The sequence below is a fragment of the Electrona antarctica genome (assembly GCF_951216825.1).
Source record: "Electrona antarctica genome assembly, chromosome: 10".
Lineage (NCBI taxonomy): Eukaryota > Metazoa > Chordata > Actinopteri > Myctophiformes > Myctophidae > Electrona > Electrona antarctica.
The window spans coordinates 17,931,051-17,948,911 of record NC_136791.1 but is presented as its reverse complement, the minus strand read 5'-3'; the positions used below and the strand labels follow the sequence as shown (position 1 = coordinate 17,948,911).

The 17,861-nt window shown below is 44.6% G+C and overlaps 1 protein-coding gene across 1 annotated transcript in view; it reads right to left on the bottom strand.

The window, feature by feature from the left end:
* mmrn2a (multimerin 2a) overlaps positions 1-17,861 on the bottom strand; it is an 82,721-nt gene that overhangs the window by 51,487 nt on the left and 13,373 nt on the right. Inside the window, exons 2-3 of the mRNA XM_079511842.1 lie at positions 8,299-8,421; positions 4,036-4,142 (exon numbers count right to left, since the gene is read on the bottom strand). Of these exons, the coding sequence (XP_079367968.1) occupies positions 4,036-4,142; positions 8,299-8,421 (230 nt within the window). The remainder of the gene's footprint in view (positions 1-4,035; positions 4,143-8,298; positions 8,422-17,861) is intronic.

Sequence of the window (17,861 nt, the reverse complement as noted above, 5' to 3'; positions counted from 1 at the left end):
CTGTACGGTGTATGGGGTCATCATAGTGTGGTTACTGTACGGTGTATGGGGTCATCATAGTGTGGTTACTGTACGGTGTATGGGGTCATCATCCTATAGACTGTGGTTACTGTACGGTGCATGGGGTCATCATAGTGTGGTTACTGTACGGTGTATGGGGTCATCATAGTGTGGTTACTGTACGGTGTATGGGGTCATCATAGTGTGGTTACTGTACGGTGTATGGGGTCATCATCCAATAGACTGTGGTTACTGTACGGTGTATGGGGTCATCATAGTGTGGTTACTGTACGGTGCATGGGGTCATCATAGTGTGGTTACTGTATGGTGTATGGGGTCATCATAGTGTGGTTACTGTACGGTGTATGGGGTCATCATAGTGTGGTTACTGTACGGTGTTTGGGGTCATCATAGTGTGGTTACTGTACGGTGCATGGGGTCATCATCCAATAGACTGTGGTTACTGTACGGTGTATGGGGTCATCATAGTGTGGTTACTGTACGGTGTATAGGGTCATCATAGTGTGGTTACTGTACGGTGTATGGGGTCATCATAGTGTGGTTACTGTACGGTGTATGGGGTCATCATAGTGTGGTTACTGTACGGTGCATGGGGTCATCATAGTGTGGTTACTGTACGGTGTATGGGGTCATCATAGTGTGGTTACTGTACGGTGCATGGGGTCATCATAGTGTGGTTACTGTACGGTGTATGGGGTCATCATAGTGTGGTTACTGTACGGTGCATGGGGTCATCATAGTGTGGTTACTGTACGGTGCATGGGGTCATCATAGTGTGGTTACTGTACGGTGTATGGGGTCATCATAGTGTGGTTACTGTACGGTGTTTGGGGTCATCATAGTGTGGTTACTGTACGGTGCATGGGGTCATCATAGTGTGGTTACTGTACGGTGTTTGGGGTCATCATAGTGTGGTTACTGTACGGTGCATGGGGTCATCATCCAATAGACTGTGGTTACTGTACGGTGTATGGGGTCATCATAGTGTGGTTACTGTACGGTGTATGGGGTCATCATAGTGTGGTTACTGTACGGTGCATGGGGTCATCATAGTGTGGTTACTGTACGGTGTATGGGGTCATCATAGTGTGGTTACTGTACGGTGTTTGGGGTCATCATAGTGTGGTTACTGTACGGTGCATGGGGTCATCATCCAATAGACTGTGGTTACTGTACGGTGTATGGGGTCATCATAGTGTGGTTACTGTACGGTGTATGGGGTCATCATAGTGTGGTTACTGTACGGTGTATGGGGTCATCATCCTATAGACTGTGGTTACTGTACGGTGTATGGGGTCATCATCCTATAGACTGTGGTTACTGTACGGTGCATGGGGTCATCATAGTGTGGTTACTGTACGGTGTATGGGGTCATCATCCTATAGACTGTGGTTACTGTACGGTGTATGGGGTCATCATCCAATAGACTGTGGTTACTGTACGGTGCATGGGGTCATCATAGTGTGGTTACTGTACGGTGTATGGGGTCATCATAGTGTGGTTACTGTACGGTGTATGGGGTCATCATAGTGTGGTTACTGTATGGTGTATGGGTTCATCATCATATAGACTGTGGTTACTGTACGGTGTATGGGGTCATCATAGTGTGGTTACTGTACGGTGTATGGGGTCATCATAGTGTGGTTACTGTATGGTGTATGGGGTCATCATAGTGTGGTTACTGTACGGTGTATGGGGTCATCATATAGACTGTGGTTACTGTACGGTGTATGGGGTCATCATAGTGTGGTTACTGTACGGTGTATGGGGTCATCATATAGACTGTGGTTACTGTACGGTGCATGGGGTCATCATAGTGTGGTTACTGTACGGTGTATGGGGTCATCATAGTGTGGTTACTGTACGGTGTATGGGGTCATCATAGTGTGGTTACTGTACGGTGCATGGGGTCATCATAGTGTGGTTACTGTACGGTGTATGGGGTCATCATAGTGTGGTTACTGTACGGTGTATGGGGTCATCATAGTGTGGTTACTGTACGGTGTATGGGGTCATCATCCTATAGACTGTGGTTACTGTACGGTGTATGGGGTCATCATCCTATAGACTGTGGTTACTGTACGGTGTATGGGGTCATCATAGTGTGGTTACTGTACGGTGTATGGGGTCATCATAGTGTGGTTACTGTACGGTGTATGGGGTCATCATCCAATAGACTGTGGTTACTGTACGGTGCATGGGGTCATCATAGTGTGGTTACTGTACGGTGTATGGGGTCATCATAGTGTGGTTACTGTACGGTGTATGGGGTCATCATAGTGTGGTTACTGTATGGTGTATGGGGTCATCATAGTGTGGTTACTGTACGGTGTATGGGTTCATCATCATATAGACTGTGGTTACTGTACGGTGTATGGGGTCATCATAGTGTGGTTACTGTATGGTGTATGGGGTCATCATAGTGTGGTTACTGTACGGTGTATGGGGTCATCATAGTGTGGTTACTGTACGGTGTATGGGGTCATCATAGTGTGGTTACTGTACGGTGTATGGGGTCATCATAGTGTGGTTACTGTACGGTGTATGGGGTCATCATATAGACTGTGGTTACTGTACGGTGTATGGGGTCATCATAGTGTGGTTACTGTACGGTGTATGGGGTCATCATATAGACTGTGGTTACTGTACGGTGTATGGGGTCATCATAGTGTGGTTACTGTACGGTGCATGGGGTCATCATCCTATAGACTGTGGTTACTGTACGGTGTATGGGGTCATCATAGTGTGGTTACTGTACGGTGCATGGGGTCATCATCCTATAGACTGTGGTTACTGTACGGTGTATGGGGTCATCATAGTGTGGTTACTGTACGGTGCATGGGGTCATCATAGTGTGGTTACTGTACGGTGCATGGGGTCATCATAGTGTGGTTACTGTACGGTGTATGGGGTCATCATAGTGTGGTTACTGTACGGTGTATGGGGTCATCATATAGACTGTGGTTACTGTACGGTGTATGGGGTCATCATAGTGTGGTTACTGTACGGTGCATGGGGTCATCATCCTATAGACTGTGGTTACTGTACGGTGTATGGGGTCATCATAGTGTGGTTACTGTACGGTGCATGGGGTCATCATAGTGTGGTTACTGTACGGTGCATGGGGTCATCATAGTGTGGTTACTGTACGGTGTATGGGGTCATCATAGTGTGGTTACTGTACGGTGCATGGGGTCATCATAGTGTGGTTACTGTACGGTGTATGGGGTCATCATCCTATAGATTGTGGTTACTGTACGGTGTATGGGGTCATCATCCTATAGACTGTGGTTACTGTACGGTGTATGGGGTCATCATAGTGTGGTTACTGTACGGTGCATGGGGTCATCATCCTATAGACTGTGGTTACTGTACGGTGTATGGGGTCATCATAGTGTGGTTACTGTACGGTGCATGGGGTCATCATAGTGTGGTTACTGTACGGTGTATGGGGTCATCATCCTATAGATTGTGGTTACTGTACGGTGTATGGGGTCATCATCCTATAGACTGTGGTTACTGTACGGTGTATGGGGTCATCATAGTGTGGTTACTGTACGGTGTATGGGGTCATCATCATATAGACTGTGGTTACTGTACGGTGTATGGGGTCATCATAGTGTGGTTACTGTACGGTGTATGGGGTCATCATAGTGTGGTTACTGTACGGTGCATGGGGTCATCATCCTATAGATTGTGGTTACTGTACGGTGTATGGGGTCATCATCCTATAGACTGTGGTTACTGTACGGTGTATGGGGTCATCATCCTATAGATTGTGGTTACTGTACGGTGTATGGGGTCATCATCATATAGACTGTGGTTACTGTACGGTGTATGGGGTCATCATCCTATAGACTGTGGTTACTGTACGGTGTATGGGATCATCATAGTGTGGTTACTGTACGGTGTATGGGGTCATCATCCTATAGACTGTGGTTACTGTACGGTGCATGGGGTCATCATCCTATAGACTGTGGTTACTGTACATGGGGAGTTGGGGACTTCCAGTACCTGTCTCCTCACAGTTGTCCCCTCCGTGTCCAGGACAGCACCTCCACAGCAGAGCCGTGAAGATGTTCTGCTTCTGACGATACACCGGACGAGTGGACAGCTTGTACCTGCACGCACACACACACACACGCACGCACGCACGCACGCACGCACGCACGCACGCACGCGCACACACGCACACACGCACACGCACACGCACACGCACACGCACACGCACACACACACACACACAAATAATTAGCTACAAATCTTTCTTTATATAGACTTTCAATAATACCAAAGCGTGTGTACGTATGAGTTTGTCACACCCACACCAGTGTGAGCGCACCTGCACCAGGTTCTACGCTGAGTAGCCAAGGTTACTCAGAGGCCTGCTTTACACTGGCAGCCACATCTAGCCTGAATCAGATCTGTGTCACTTCAAGATATAAATCCGATTTGCTTAAAAGAGTCTAAATGCAGACAGGTCACATGGAATCCGATTTTTTCAAATGTGACTTGAGTCACATCCAGAGGTGGTTTCAAATCCGATTTGAAACCACGATTTATATCCGATCTGAGTTGATCTGGCTCAGTCTGAATGCAACGACCACATGAAGTGACCTGAGTCACATATCAAACTGTCCAAACGTCACCCGCAGTGCGACCCGAGCGCTACTGACGTGACTTCATTACAGAGCGTGAGTAGTATTTTAATTTAAGTATTAAACAAGAGACAGAGAAAAACAACCAAACGAGAGCAAAAGAAAACAAGTGACAGGACAGAAAAGAGAGGAAAACAATAGTGCAACACACGTTTGTTTTATAGGAATAATGTCTCTTCATTATGTCAGCACTACTGCGGAGCCGTAGTGTACCAAAGTCCTGACGTCGCTTGCTCATCCCCTAGTCCAGGGTCACAGAAGTTTCATTTTTAATAGTCTCATATAAGCATTGTGGTTCAAAAATAAATAAACTGTCAAAGAATATTGTCGGGGAGGTGTGTCTGTATCGTTACAACAGTCAGTCACTCATATTTGATAAAGTCTATTTCTAGCGAAAATGTTAATAATTCGGCGGCAGTAACATTCGCGTTTTCTCTCAGTCAGTTGATTATTTATATCCATGTGAGTCAAACCGCTGTGATCATTTGTTTATTTTTGGAACACAGTTCTTATTTGAAGCGATATGAAGAAGTTATTGGAATTCCGAAGGGGGGGAGGCGGTTAAATGCAAACCGGGTAGGATGTGAAATGACGCTCCTCCTGTCGTATCACTGGAGAGGATGCCTCCGTACAATATTCTAAACTTCTCAAAATGTAGGCTACAGAAACAAGGCCGTTTATTAGGATATTTCTCACGGAATGGTAGAGAAGTAGAGAACAGCTACACGCGGTCCTATCTGCAATGTGAGATTGTTGTTGGTTAAAATAGAAAGGAGAGCTCGTAGTCCCAATGCCAAAAAGACAAGTGACAACTTTAAATATGCTATTAAATATCTAATACTGTAAGTTTACGGTTTACATCAATCAGCCTCCAAACCCATGGCTTGTTCCAATGCGTAACGTGCGTCGGGTCGGCTACCCCGTACCCCCCCAAAAACAGACATACAAGCTGTCGACACGCCGTTTCGTGGCGTGTTGATAGCTTGCAGATCTGTTCTTTTGGACAACATAATCAATGATGCACGGCGCGCGAGGGGGAGCCCAGTGTACTCTCTGCTGCCCCATCTGGCGGAGTCAGGTTATAGAATATAGGCTACAAGCCTAAAACTAAACATGTTTGTGACCAAATAAGCCTGTAGCCAGGTAGCCTACTGTAACATTACGTGGACATGGTGGACACCATATGGAACTTGATGTTAATGCAGTGAACATTAATTACGTAGTGTTTAATAACGAGGCCGCAGCAGCCGCAGCGCACATGATCCATGAAACCTGATGTTTCAAAAACCTTCCCTCACAGACAATCCCATGCTCTTATCAACATATTAAACAATGGCAAAGTTAAATGAAGTTGGATAGCTAATGTACAGCTAAACATATGTGTTTACTTCCGCCGTTTTAATATTTAAATGTTATGATGAAAGGCATCACTTTGTGCGCCTCGCCACTGTGGAAGGAAATCAGCTGAGATCCACGCAGCGGAGGTTCATTTGTGCAATTGTAGGCCTACTGCGGGGGGTGTTCTTTTTTTATTTCATTCATTAATGTGGGTCCAAAAAAATACAGTAGGCCTAATGACTTGTGTGTGTGTGTGTGAGTGATATTGATCAACGGGCTGACGGCATTGCAAACCGGGAAAAAACAACTCGGTTACCACGGTAACCAAAGCAGATATGTCGATGCAGGGCGGCTTTGCGTTGAGTTGTTAAAATCAGTCTGAATGCACAGATCGGATCTGGTCACTTGCGGACCGAACTCTGATTTACGGCTTGCCTAATCCCTATCGGAACCGACGCCCCACGGACAGCCTTCCCGGAACCCTGACCCACGCTATCCCTACCAACGACGCCTCTGCCTTTTCCCTTGACTTTAATAACACCTGTTAAAGGTATTTGCTGCCTGCTTTTGAGTCCAATCCTTTCTGGTGCCTGACAGAGTTACAGTTACTTGTGGGGGGAAATGTCCCCCACAAGTATAGTAGAAATTTTGAAAAAGTACATTGTGACATTTTCTTGGTGCTAAAAAGAGAAATAGTTATCTATATCCTCTCAGATTACTAAGCAGTCCTGGGAAAAAGACCTGGACGTCTCTATTCATGATGAGGACTGGGCAGATATGTGGACCTATGCAAAACAGATTTCAGTTTGTAACCGAACTAAATCCATCCAGTTCAGAATATTACATCGTATACATATAACTCCTGGTCTCAAGAATAAAATTGATGTCAGTTCGTCCCCATTTTGCTTTAAATGCAAGACAGAGATTGGTAATTATGTTCACTGTCTTTGGTCCTGTGTGAAGCTTCAGAACTATTGGTATGACATTGTATCAGAACTCTCTGTTATTTTTGGTGTCCCAATCGATTTAAAACCGTTGTGTCTTTTACTTGGTCTCCCAGATGATCATGTTATTGATGTCAACTTATTAACGTTTGCTGCAAGGAAAAATATTCTTTTGTTTTGGATCAAGGATGTTGCTCCGTCAAAGAAATCATGGCATAACATTATAATGGACTGTATTCCTTGTGAATACATTACATGCATGTTGCATTCTAAATTGGACACTTTCTACAAAATTTGGGACCCTTATTTAGATCATATTGGACCAACATTGTCTGCCACAGTACTTAGAGGTTTTCCGTGCCAACCTTAGATATCTTATATGCCAGCATTCTTCCCTAGTGGGTGCTCTGCTTTGGGGTGGGGGCTTGTCTGCCCTTTGGGTATGGGGGGGGTGGTCGCCCGGGCAGGGGTCTCGATGCGTTGCATCGGGGCCGCTTCTTGGGGCGGTGGCCCTGCCGCCTGGAGGGGGGCGTTTGCCACCTTTGAGTGGAGTATGCATGGGTCTGCTCTTATTGTAATGCTTTGGTGCCTATGATAACTGTATTGTCTGCCTTTTTAATATGGGAGTCTATCAAAACTCAAAAGCCACTTATTGTCATTATGGTTCATTGTTCTTGCAATGTCTTTGTACATTTTTATTTATAATAGTGTTGTGCCTGAGCTGTTTTTCTTTTCTTTTCTTTTCTTTTCTTTTGTTGTTTGTTATTATGTTCTTGTTGTGTAATGTCTGTTTGTTGTCCTTAAATTTGTTAAAACCAATAAATATACTTTATAAAAAAAAAAAAGAGAAATAGTTGGTTTATGGTTAAAATGATTTTGGGGAGTGTGTGTGGGGACCGTGGACCCCCCAGGGGTCCTTGGAGGGGAGCCAGGGGGTCCCCAGCAAAATGTGTTAAAGGAGACTCTGCAAGTCTCCTGCCGTAGACTCTGCCGGTCATCACAGCCTGAAAGAACGCTCCATTTTCTTGGCAGAGAGGGGCGGATCAAAATAAAGCTGGAAACATTGGCTACTCAAAAAATATCTAAAATGATTGGAATATTTTGAATCATTTAGATTTTTCTATCAAACATCAATCATTTTTCATGGCGGTCCTTGGCAGAACATATTTTTTAGATGGAATAGAAATAGAATGTGGGATATGTTAGTACACACCTTTACAAACACATTGGTGAAGAAAATACGAAAATAAGAAATGTAATCCCCGATTGTATTAATATCCTCTGACTACTTGACATGAAAAGCTGTGAGAAGCACTGGTCTGCAGCAGCATACTCACATCACCAGCTGACAGTCTGGGGTTCCGTTGGGACAGGGACTCTGGGACTTGATGGTGTACTTCTCTGTGCCACACGCCACCGCCATGGTCACTACACGCTTCTGCACAAACGCACACCAGTTCCTGGAGAACACACAAACACACACACACACAAAGTGAGTCATATGGCTGATACTAGGGATATGTCTTTGTTTAGTGGCACTGGAAGTTGAGCTAATTGGGTTGAAATGTCCTCAACATAATGTGTGCGCAGACTGCGCACGCACGCACGCACGCACGCACGCACGCACGTGCACACGCACACGCACACACACACACACACACACTTCCTTCTGATTTCTCGGCCATGTGTTTTCTGCGGGATTGCTTGATTTCATTTTGTCATCCTTCCTACCAAAGGTCAGACGTTAAGGAGACAAATGTGTGGCGTCCGCTGACGACCAAGAACACGGATAACAATAACCACGCACGGAAACAGAAACTGTGGCACACAAACACACAGTGTGTGTTCCGTCGTTGCAGAAGCAGTTCTTTAACCTCATGAACCCCAGCGTCCCTATACTTCCAGGCCGTACATCCAGGGAAAATAGCAGATCTACTATTAGATCTGCTATTTTAGGCGAAGAGGTTTTGGTCTAGACTAGGGTAATACTAGCAGACGTAGTACAGGCGAAGAGGTTTTGGTCTAGACTAGGGTAATACTAGCAGACCTAGTACAGGCGAAGAGGTTTTGGTCTAGACTAGGGTAATACTAGCAGACCTAGTACAGGCGAAGAGGTTTTGGTCTAGACTAGGGTAATACTAGCAGACCTAGTACAGGCGAAGAGGTTTTGGTCTAGACTAGGGTAATACTAGCAGACCTAGTACAGGCAAAGAGGTTTTGGTCTAGACTATAGGGTAATACTAGCAGACCTAGTACAGGCAAAGAGGTTTTGGTCTAGACTATAGGGTAATACTAGCAGACCTAGTACAGGCGAAGAGGTTTTGTTCTAGACTAGGGTAATACTAGCAGACCTAGTACAGGCGAAGAGGTTTTGGTCTAGACTAGGGTAATACTAGCAGACCTAGTATAGGCGAAGAGGTTTTGGTCTAGACTAGGGTAATACTAGCAGACCTAGTACAGGCGAAGAGGTTTTGGTCTAGACTAGGGTAATACTAGCAGACGTAGTACAGAGCCCTGCCAACTAAAACGTAGGTTTTAACCACTTAAACCCCAGCATCCCTATACACAGGGATACGTTCTCGAAAAACAGTTGTGTGACCGTGGTTATTTTTGTCGAAGGGATTGGAAAAGTTAAGCCAGTGGTTCTCAAAGTGGGGTTCAGTGACCCTCAGGCTTCCAGACTGCAGTCCAACTGGACCCTTACATGTGTTGTAACCCAGAGAGTGTACAAAAGGTTTGAGAACCAACCAGCTAAGCCAAGGAGTGCACTGAATGAACTTCATTTCTCATTTTAAAGCGTGGATTCAGGATTGATTTGAAAAGTCTAGCCGAAACCGTCCCTGGAGAAAAGATTCACGAACAAAATTCAAACGTCCTTGAACCGTACCATTATGCTTGGCCAAAGTCTGTGCAATTATTCAGGCAAGTTTGTGAATTTTATCAACACCAGACAGATTTTAAGCTATAGCATTGTGTATGTGAACAGACAATGACATGGATTGACGCTGCATGATCCATTTGACTAGAAAGAACCACACAATCAGTCAAGATGCATTTACATAACCGATTTATGACGACAAACCAAACGAATAAAACGACTGACTGTAGTGTGCGTGGGACCAACAAATAGTAATGGAGTGGTTCTTTGGCTCCTAAACGCATGGGAACCTCTTTTGGTGCCATACATACTAATATACACCCACCACAACGCGGTGCAATGTGATGCCTTGTGAACTTGATGAATTGGCTATTTTCAACGAAGATATTTTGTGCAGAAGAAAAAAAGGAGGGGGCCTATATGGCCTAAATGGTGGTATATGGAACATAGAGAACCTCTAAAGAACCACTCAGTTGTGTGTTGTATTGCAGTAAAACCACCCCAAACAACCACTGTGTCAATCCTCCATGTTCATGTGGTTTCTGACCATGCATTCAGAATAAAAGTACTTGTATTTACTACTCTTGTTTGCATGTGAATAATAAATAATAGTTTGAGACTTGCGGTGTCATGTTAGGTCCAGGGAAAAAAAACATTTTATAAATAATTGATACATTCAAATGAAGCTGTATCCAAATGATATCCCTGCTCTTTATTACTGGTAATACAATGCTTTTATAACTAGATAATGTGTGCAAGTGTGGTTGTCCCCAGGTTGCTCTTAGTGGGGAATCGGGATGGTGGTCTCTGGGTCAACTCCTGGCGTAGGGTGTCTGCCGTAGCACCGACCCGGGCGTGACGAACAGAGAGGAAAAAGTGGAAACAGGAAGAGGAGCAGGGCGGGCGCGAGGGAGGGATGCAGAATGTGAGAGCCAAACGGAAGGGAGAGGCTTACAGTAGGACGGTGCGTATTTATAGGGAAACGGAAGGAGTGGGCTTGAGGTGGGAGTGACGCTGCTCTTTTCTGGTGTGGTCTGCCCAAAGTGTGACACTGAGTGCCATTTGTAGCATTCTTGTGCAGACGCCATGCAGGGCCTTTTCACCTGCCGTACTGTTATAGCGTCCATGTCTCAGCCCCGCACAGCAACACTGACTCCACTGTAGCTAAGAACACCTCTTTGTCTCACCTTTTGTCTGTATTCTGTAATGTCATGTATTGTGGTAGCACTGATGTGTAATTTTATTTCTGCCTCTTGGCCAGTTCCCACACCGGAACGCATCTGTGTCACTAGCTTCTAACCACTAATAAGTTCCATTATTTTAAACTTTGGCTATTCAAAAAGCTTGTAATCTGCTATTTTTGAAAATTCGCAAAAATGTGTGCAAATCTTTGAATATATCATATGTGCATTTATTTTAAGCGAACATTTTTAACTCAAATCTTTGCTTCTGGGGGTAAGTAGAGTAGCCTTGCCGAGCCATGAGGCCCATAGGGCAGGAGCCTATCTCCTGTTTCTGTAGCGTGAGGCAGCTTGATGTACAAGTACACCCCCTGGGTGTCAAGCAGGGTGGCACTGGGTCCCATTTTTAGAGTCTTTGGTATGACCCGGCCGGGGATTGAACCCAGACCTCCCAGTCTCAGGGAGGCCACTGAGCTGTTTCTTTCTGGGGGTAAATATTTTGAGATGGGGTTCCATGGCCAAATACGTACTTGCAGGAGCTCTTAATTGATCCCGTTGAACTTCAAAGGCATACTCGTTAGAATCTGCAGATCTGTGTCACTCCCCCCTCGATCCCCTCTGAAACGTTTGACACAACCACTTAAAAATCTAGCTAGAATGAACTAATAAGACCTGCGACGATGGTAGTGAAGTGACCAGCAGGGAAATTACCCAGTAAGGAAAGTGTTTAGTTGGGTGCCAGAGACACAATATACAATGTTCTGGCAGGATGTTGTGTTTGACTGCTTTGGTCTGTCTGCCGTCATCTAATCTGATTCATAGTCGACTGGGAGTCATTTCTACCATCCATCTCATTGTTTCATCTTCATATGACACATACTGTAATTGAGCCTGTGTGTGTGTGTGTGTGTGTGTGTGTGTGTGTGTGTGTGTGTGTGTGTGTGTGTGTGTGTGTGTGTGTGTGTGTGTGTGTGTGTGTGTGTGTGTGTGTGTGTGTGTGTGTTGGCGTGTATGTGTGTTGGCGTGTATGTGTGTGTGTTGGAAGCGGTCTTAATCTAACACCATTTGTCAGTCGCTGTCCTCCTCACGTCTTGTTTCAACTCTCAACATGTTTTATGTCTCCCACAGGCTTTTGTCCACTCCTGGGTGCTGTCACCCATCACACACGCACGCACACTCACGCACACGCACACATTTACGCACACGCGTGTACTGGTCTGTACTGGACTCTGACCTTGATGTTCATTATGTTCTGGGAAATAAGACAGTTATTCAGTAAAACATTCCGAAGGTTTTCAAAGCAGTGGTTCATTAGGGTGGTTGATGATAGCTAATCAGAAGGTTCCCAGTTCCAACCGCGTCTAACCCCCCTGGGTTAGTGTCGAAGTAGTCTTGCGTAGACTGACAACTATTCCACAATCTCCAAAATTATGCTATACTACACATCCAGAAAGCCGAGAACAGAAGCTGTCATTTCTGTTCACGAAAGTATATTTTAAAATATCTAATATCTTTTTTTATTTTTTTATTTACGTTTTATTGAATTTTAATCAAACATACATGAAAACGAAACGACTGACAATTGACAATACATACAACCGAAAACAAAACAAGACAATATACGTACAATACACACAAGGGGAGATATCTGCCTCTCTTCTCTATCGATGATCATTCATAATACATAAGTACCTCAAACAGGTGCACATACAGGTTAAACAGGTTTAACTGAAACTATACAAAATCAGGTCTTATGGTAGAAACATGAGCAATCCATCTAAACCAGTTATCTGTGAAGACTTCAACTTGACCTCTGAAGCTGAATGTAATTCTCTCCATAATAAATATACTATAGATTAAATCAATCCATTCATTTATAGTTGGTATTACATTTGTAAGCCACTTTTTTGTTAAGGCTTTTTTGGATGCCACCAGCAATACCCTCAATAGATACTGATCCTGCTTTACAAATTGAAGTCCCTCCAGATCTGCAAGATACATGGTTTTAAAATCAAAGGGAATGTCAACACCAAAAACTGCTTCCAGGACACTGTGGACACTTCTCCAAAATGGAACCACAGAAGGGCAACTCCAGAACACATGAAAATGATTTGCCAATGTCTCCCCACAGAGTCTCCAACAGTCCGACTGATACGTGTAATGTCTTTTCTGGGCTGGAGTGCAAAAGAAACGACTCACATTTTTCCAGCTGAATTCTCTCCATGTGGGGGAACTACTCATTTTCCACTGATGTTTACATATTCTTTCCCATTCTTCTGCTGATATAGTAAGGTTGCCCTCTGCTTCCCATCTTGCTTTAATATTCAGAGTATTATCTCCTTTCATGTTTTGAAGCACTACATATACATTTGAAACTATCTTTTGATAAGTAGAGCCTGCATACGCATTTTGGAAAATCTTAATGATCTCTACTCCTGTTGCATCCTCTCTTCTTAATAGCCTTCTATTTATAAAGTCTCTGATTTGTAGGTACCTAAAAAGGTCCTGATTCTGTAAATTAAATTTGTCTTTCAGGTCCTGGAAGCTCATCACATTACCTTGTTTTAAAAGAGTACAATATGCAGAGAGGCCATTCCCAATCCAACCTCTAAACCTCATGTCATGTGTACTAGGTCTGAAGTCTGAATCATATGCAAACCATTTGAGAATTCCAATTTTGAAAATATCTAATATCTTTACATTTATTATATAATGTCCATTTCTGATAAGCAGCAAGCAATGTATGATTTGATTATGTTGATGAATGTTAGGACAAATTAGAGTGACTGTACAGACTACATGGAAGCAGAGTGGAGACATCACTCCCATTCAATTTAATGTCTCGTCTCTGATCATTGTCAGAGCATCCGTTGCTCCAGACTGTATGAGTCTCTGATCATTGTCAGAGCATCCGTTGCTCCAGACTGTATGATCATTGTCAGAGCATCCGTTGCTCCAGACTGTATGATCATTGTCAGAGCATCCGTTGCTCCAGACTGTATGATCATTGTCAGAGCATCCGTTGCTCCAGACTGTATGATCATTGTCAGAGCATCCGTTGCTCCAGACTGTATGATCATTGTCAGAGCATCCGTTGCTCCAGACTGTATGACGGAAGCTTTTGAAAATTGTGGTAAGTCTATCTCGTGAAACTAGTGTTGAAGTGTCCTTGAGCAAATCACTGAACCCTTAACAGCTTCCAATGGCACCACATCCGGATGCTGTCAATGCACTGAATGGGACATTATCCCGTTTCATCAGACTATTGAATGGTCTAAGTCAGTGGTTCTCAAAGTGGGGTCCGGGGACCACCAGGGATCCTTGAGGGAGTTACAGAGGGTCCCCCAGCTAAATGATAGTTTGGATAACGGGTCCATTTGGTTCCATTTGTACAATGTCTCAGAGTTAAATTAATATTGATTTTACAATATAAATTGGGGTCTCAGAGATAGAAATGCCATTAAATGGGGGTCCGTAGACTAATTCATGTCAAACTGGGGGTCCTTGAAATGAAACAGGTTGAGAATCTCTGCTAGAGCTGTGAAAAAGCTTTTCTTATGGGGGTCCATGGCATATCTTTTCAAATGGGATTCCGCAGGTTAATTAGTGTCAATTTGGGGGTCCTTGACATGAAAAGGTTTGGGAACCACTGGTCTAAGTAGCTGAGATACTCAACTGAACTCCCGACAAACTCAGTCTTGTCGTTATTCTGTGGGTTGATGCATGGCTACGGTTTTGACCGCACTTCGGCACGACAACTTGCTCGTTGCATGGTGCCTCTCGTGGCTCTAGTTCGAGTCCGAGTTGCAAACCGAAAGGCACAGAATAGTGAACCATGTTTTGAGACGAGAGTGTTTGCCCCAACTGCCACTGACCAGAAAACCATCAACAACCCACAGAATAACGACAAGACACCTACTGGTAGGTCAGGGTCTCAAGAATAGTCTGATTAATGTGATGCTTCCACTATGCTTTAGTTTGGACAGAGGCTCTTTCTTTCTTTCCTCTTTCTTTCCTTTTTTCCTTCTTCTTTCCTTCTTTCTTTCTTTCTATCCTCTGACATACGGTTTCCATCATTTCACGTGCAGAATGTAAACAATCAGTCACCATCTGAGTCTGTCTCCTAATTTAATCACATTCTGACACTGCGTGTGACAGTTGAACCCAGCAAGGAATGTGTGTGTGTGTGCGTGTGCGTGTGCGTGTGCGTGTGTGTGTGTGTGTGTGTGTGTGTGTGTGAGACACTGCGTGCGTGCGTGCGTGCGTGCGTGCGTGCGTGCGTGCGTGCGTGCGTGCGTGCGTGCTGCGTGTGTGCGTGCGTGCCTGTATGCTGCGTGTGTGTGTCTATGGGTGGGTAAGAGGGAGGATGTGTGGGTACCTGCACATGGGTGTGCCACGCACACACACAAAATGAGTCATAGGTTCAACAGGGTGACCCAGTCAAAACACCAAACACACCTCATCTGACTCATAACCCCTCCCCAACTCCCCGTGATATGGGCCAATGCCAAGGGCGTGCACACACACACACACACACACATATAGTCTATGAGCACACATTCCACACGTACACAACATGTGGACACACACACACACACACACACACACACACACACACACACACACACACACACACACACACACACACACACACACACACACACACACACACACACACACACACACACACACACACACACACACACACACACTGGGGCTCCATTGTTTTCAGTCACCCCTGCAGCTGTTTTACCGCGACCCTGTGTGTGTGTGTGTGTGTGTGTGTGTGTGTGTGTGTGTGTGTGTGTGTGTGTGCGAGAGAGACTGTAATCCATCCTTCTTTCTGTCTGCCAGACCAAACAAAGTCTCTTCAAGTCGCGGGTGGTGGTTGTAACTTGTGGTGGCAGTGCGTGCATGCGTGCGTGCGTGCGTGCATGCGTGCGTGCATGCATGCGTGCGTGCGTGCGTGCGTGCGGATTAAGACCACATACCCCTGCTGTTTCCCTGGCATGATCAAACAAACAAGTGACCGACATTCTGCTGTACTAATGTTGTAATGAAATGCATCAATACATAGAACATAGTTTGAGCTCTGTGGCCTAGCAGCTTCCTTTGCTGTCCTCACGACGGTACTGTTGCCGTTAATTAAACTCTGAGACTGTAGGCTACAAATGGAACCAAATGGACCCACAGAGGTCCATTTGGTTCCATGTGTACAGTTTCAGTGATTAATTAAAATGTTCCCTATACGCAGAAAGTTAAGTGTTGTTTGACTTTGTAGAGATTTCAATTCAAATATAGATCGGCTATTTTTGCTACGACAGTAATATGCAATGTGGCCCTCTGGTGTGAGTGTGGACATATAGTGGCCCTCTACATGTTTAAAGTTGCCCACCCCTGCCCTAAGTGCTCCCCCATGAGCAGGCTGGTCCAGTGGTGCCTGTCATAGTTTCCTCCGCCATCAGTGTGTGTGTGTGTGTGTGTGTGTGTGTGTGTGTGTGTGTGTGTGTGTGTGTGTGTGTGTGTGTGTGTGTGTGTGTGTGTGTGTGTGTGTGTGTGTGTGTGTGTGTGTGTGTGTGTGTGTGTGTGTGTGTGTATATATACTGTATATGGGTGAATGTAAAGCTGCTATAAACATTCACCATTGTAGTTCAATCATAGGATTTAAAGGATTATGAGGTCCATAATATAGTCCCTAAAGTAGTCCTACATGTCAACTCAGTCTGTCTGGAACATCCAGTGAGGACAGCTGCAGAACAAAAATGATGTATTTGACTGAAAACAGCTTTAACCACTTAAACTCTCCATACTTAGTAAAAATGGACCTGAGTTGCAACGTGTACTTGGACCTCTACAACAAATCTCTTCGCCAAAAACAACCCGATCTGTTGATCTGCTATTTTTGGCTAATGTTCCTCCCTGAATATGGATGCTGGGGTTCAGGAGAGTCCTATCCTCTGTGACGAAGAACAGAAGGATGAAGGACATTTGAATGAATTACAATTTTATGAATTTTATGAAACACAGCACGTCTTTAGCAAAGATGGAACACAGAGACGGTGTGTGTGTGTGTGTGTGTGTGTGTGTGTGTGTGTGTGTGTGTGTGTGTGTGTGTGTGTGTGTGTGTGTGTGTGTGTGTGTGTGGGCGGAGGACCCCGGGGAATTAGTGAGTAGGAGGTATTGGATGTAAAGATCATATTTCATAAACTGAAATGGCGTCTGTCTGTCTGTCTGTCTGTCTGTCTGTCTGTCTGTCTGTCTGTCTGTCTGTCTCTCTCTCTGTGGTCTCTCACACACAAACAATATCAATCTAAATACAGTACACACTGGTTTATACATGCATCTGTACTGTACAGATACACACATACATCTACGTACTGTACACACAAATACACAGGCAGGTAAATATACACTACAGTTTGTGACGAGCACGCACACACACACACACACACACACACACACACACACACACACACACACACACACACACACACACACACACACACACACACACACACACACACACACACACACACACACACACACACACACACACACACACACACACACAGAGCAGACTAAACAGCAGCTACACTAACAAACATGCTCTTACAAACCTCCAAACCACAGTGGGAAAACAAATCCTCTCTCCCCGCCACACTCATGCTCAACTACAATCGTGAGGTAGGAAAAGAGTTGCAAGTCACTTTGTAGATTTAGATTCTTATTACATCAACCAATTGAATACATAGGACCACAATGGAAGTCCACAGGACCCCTTTTTGTGTTATCCTTTTTGCCTTAATGTCCCACTGTACCTCGTGCTGTATTCATGAGTAAT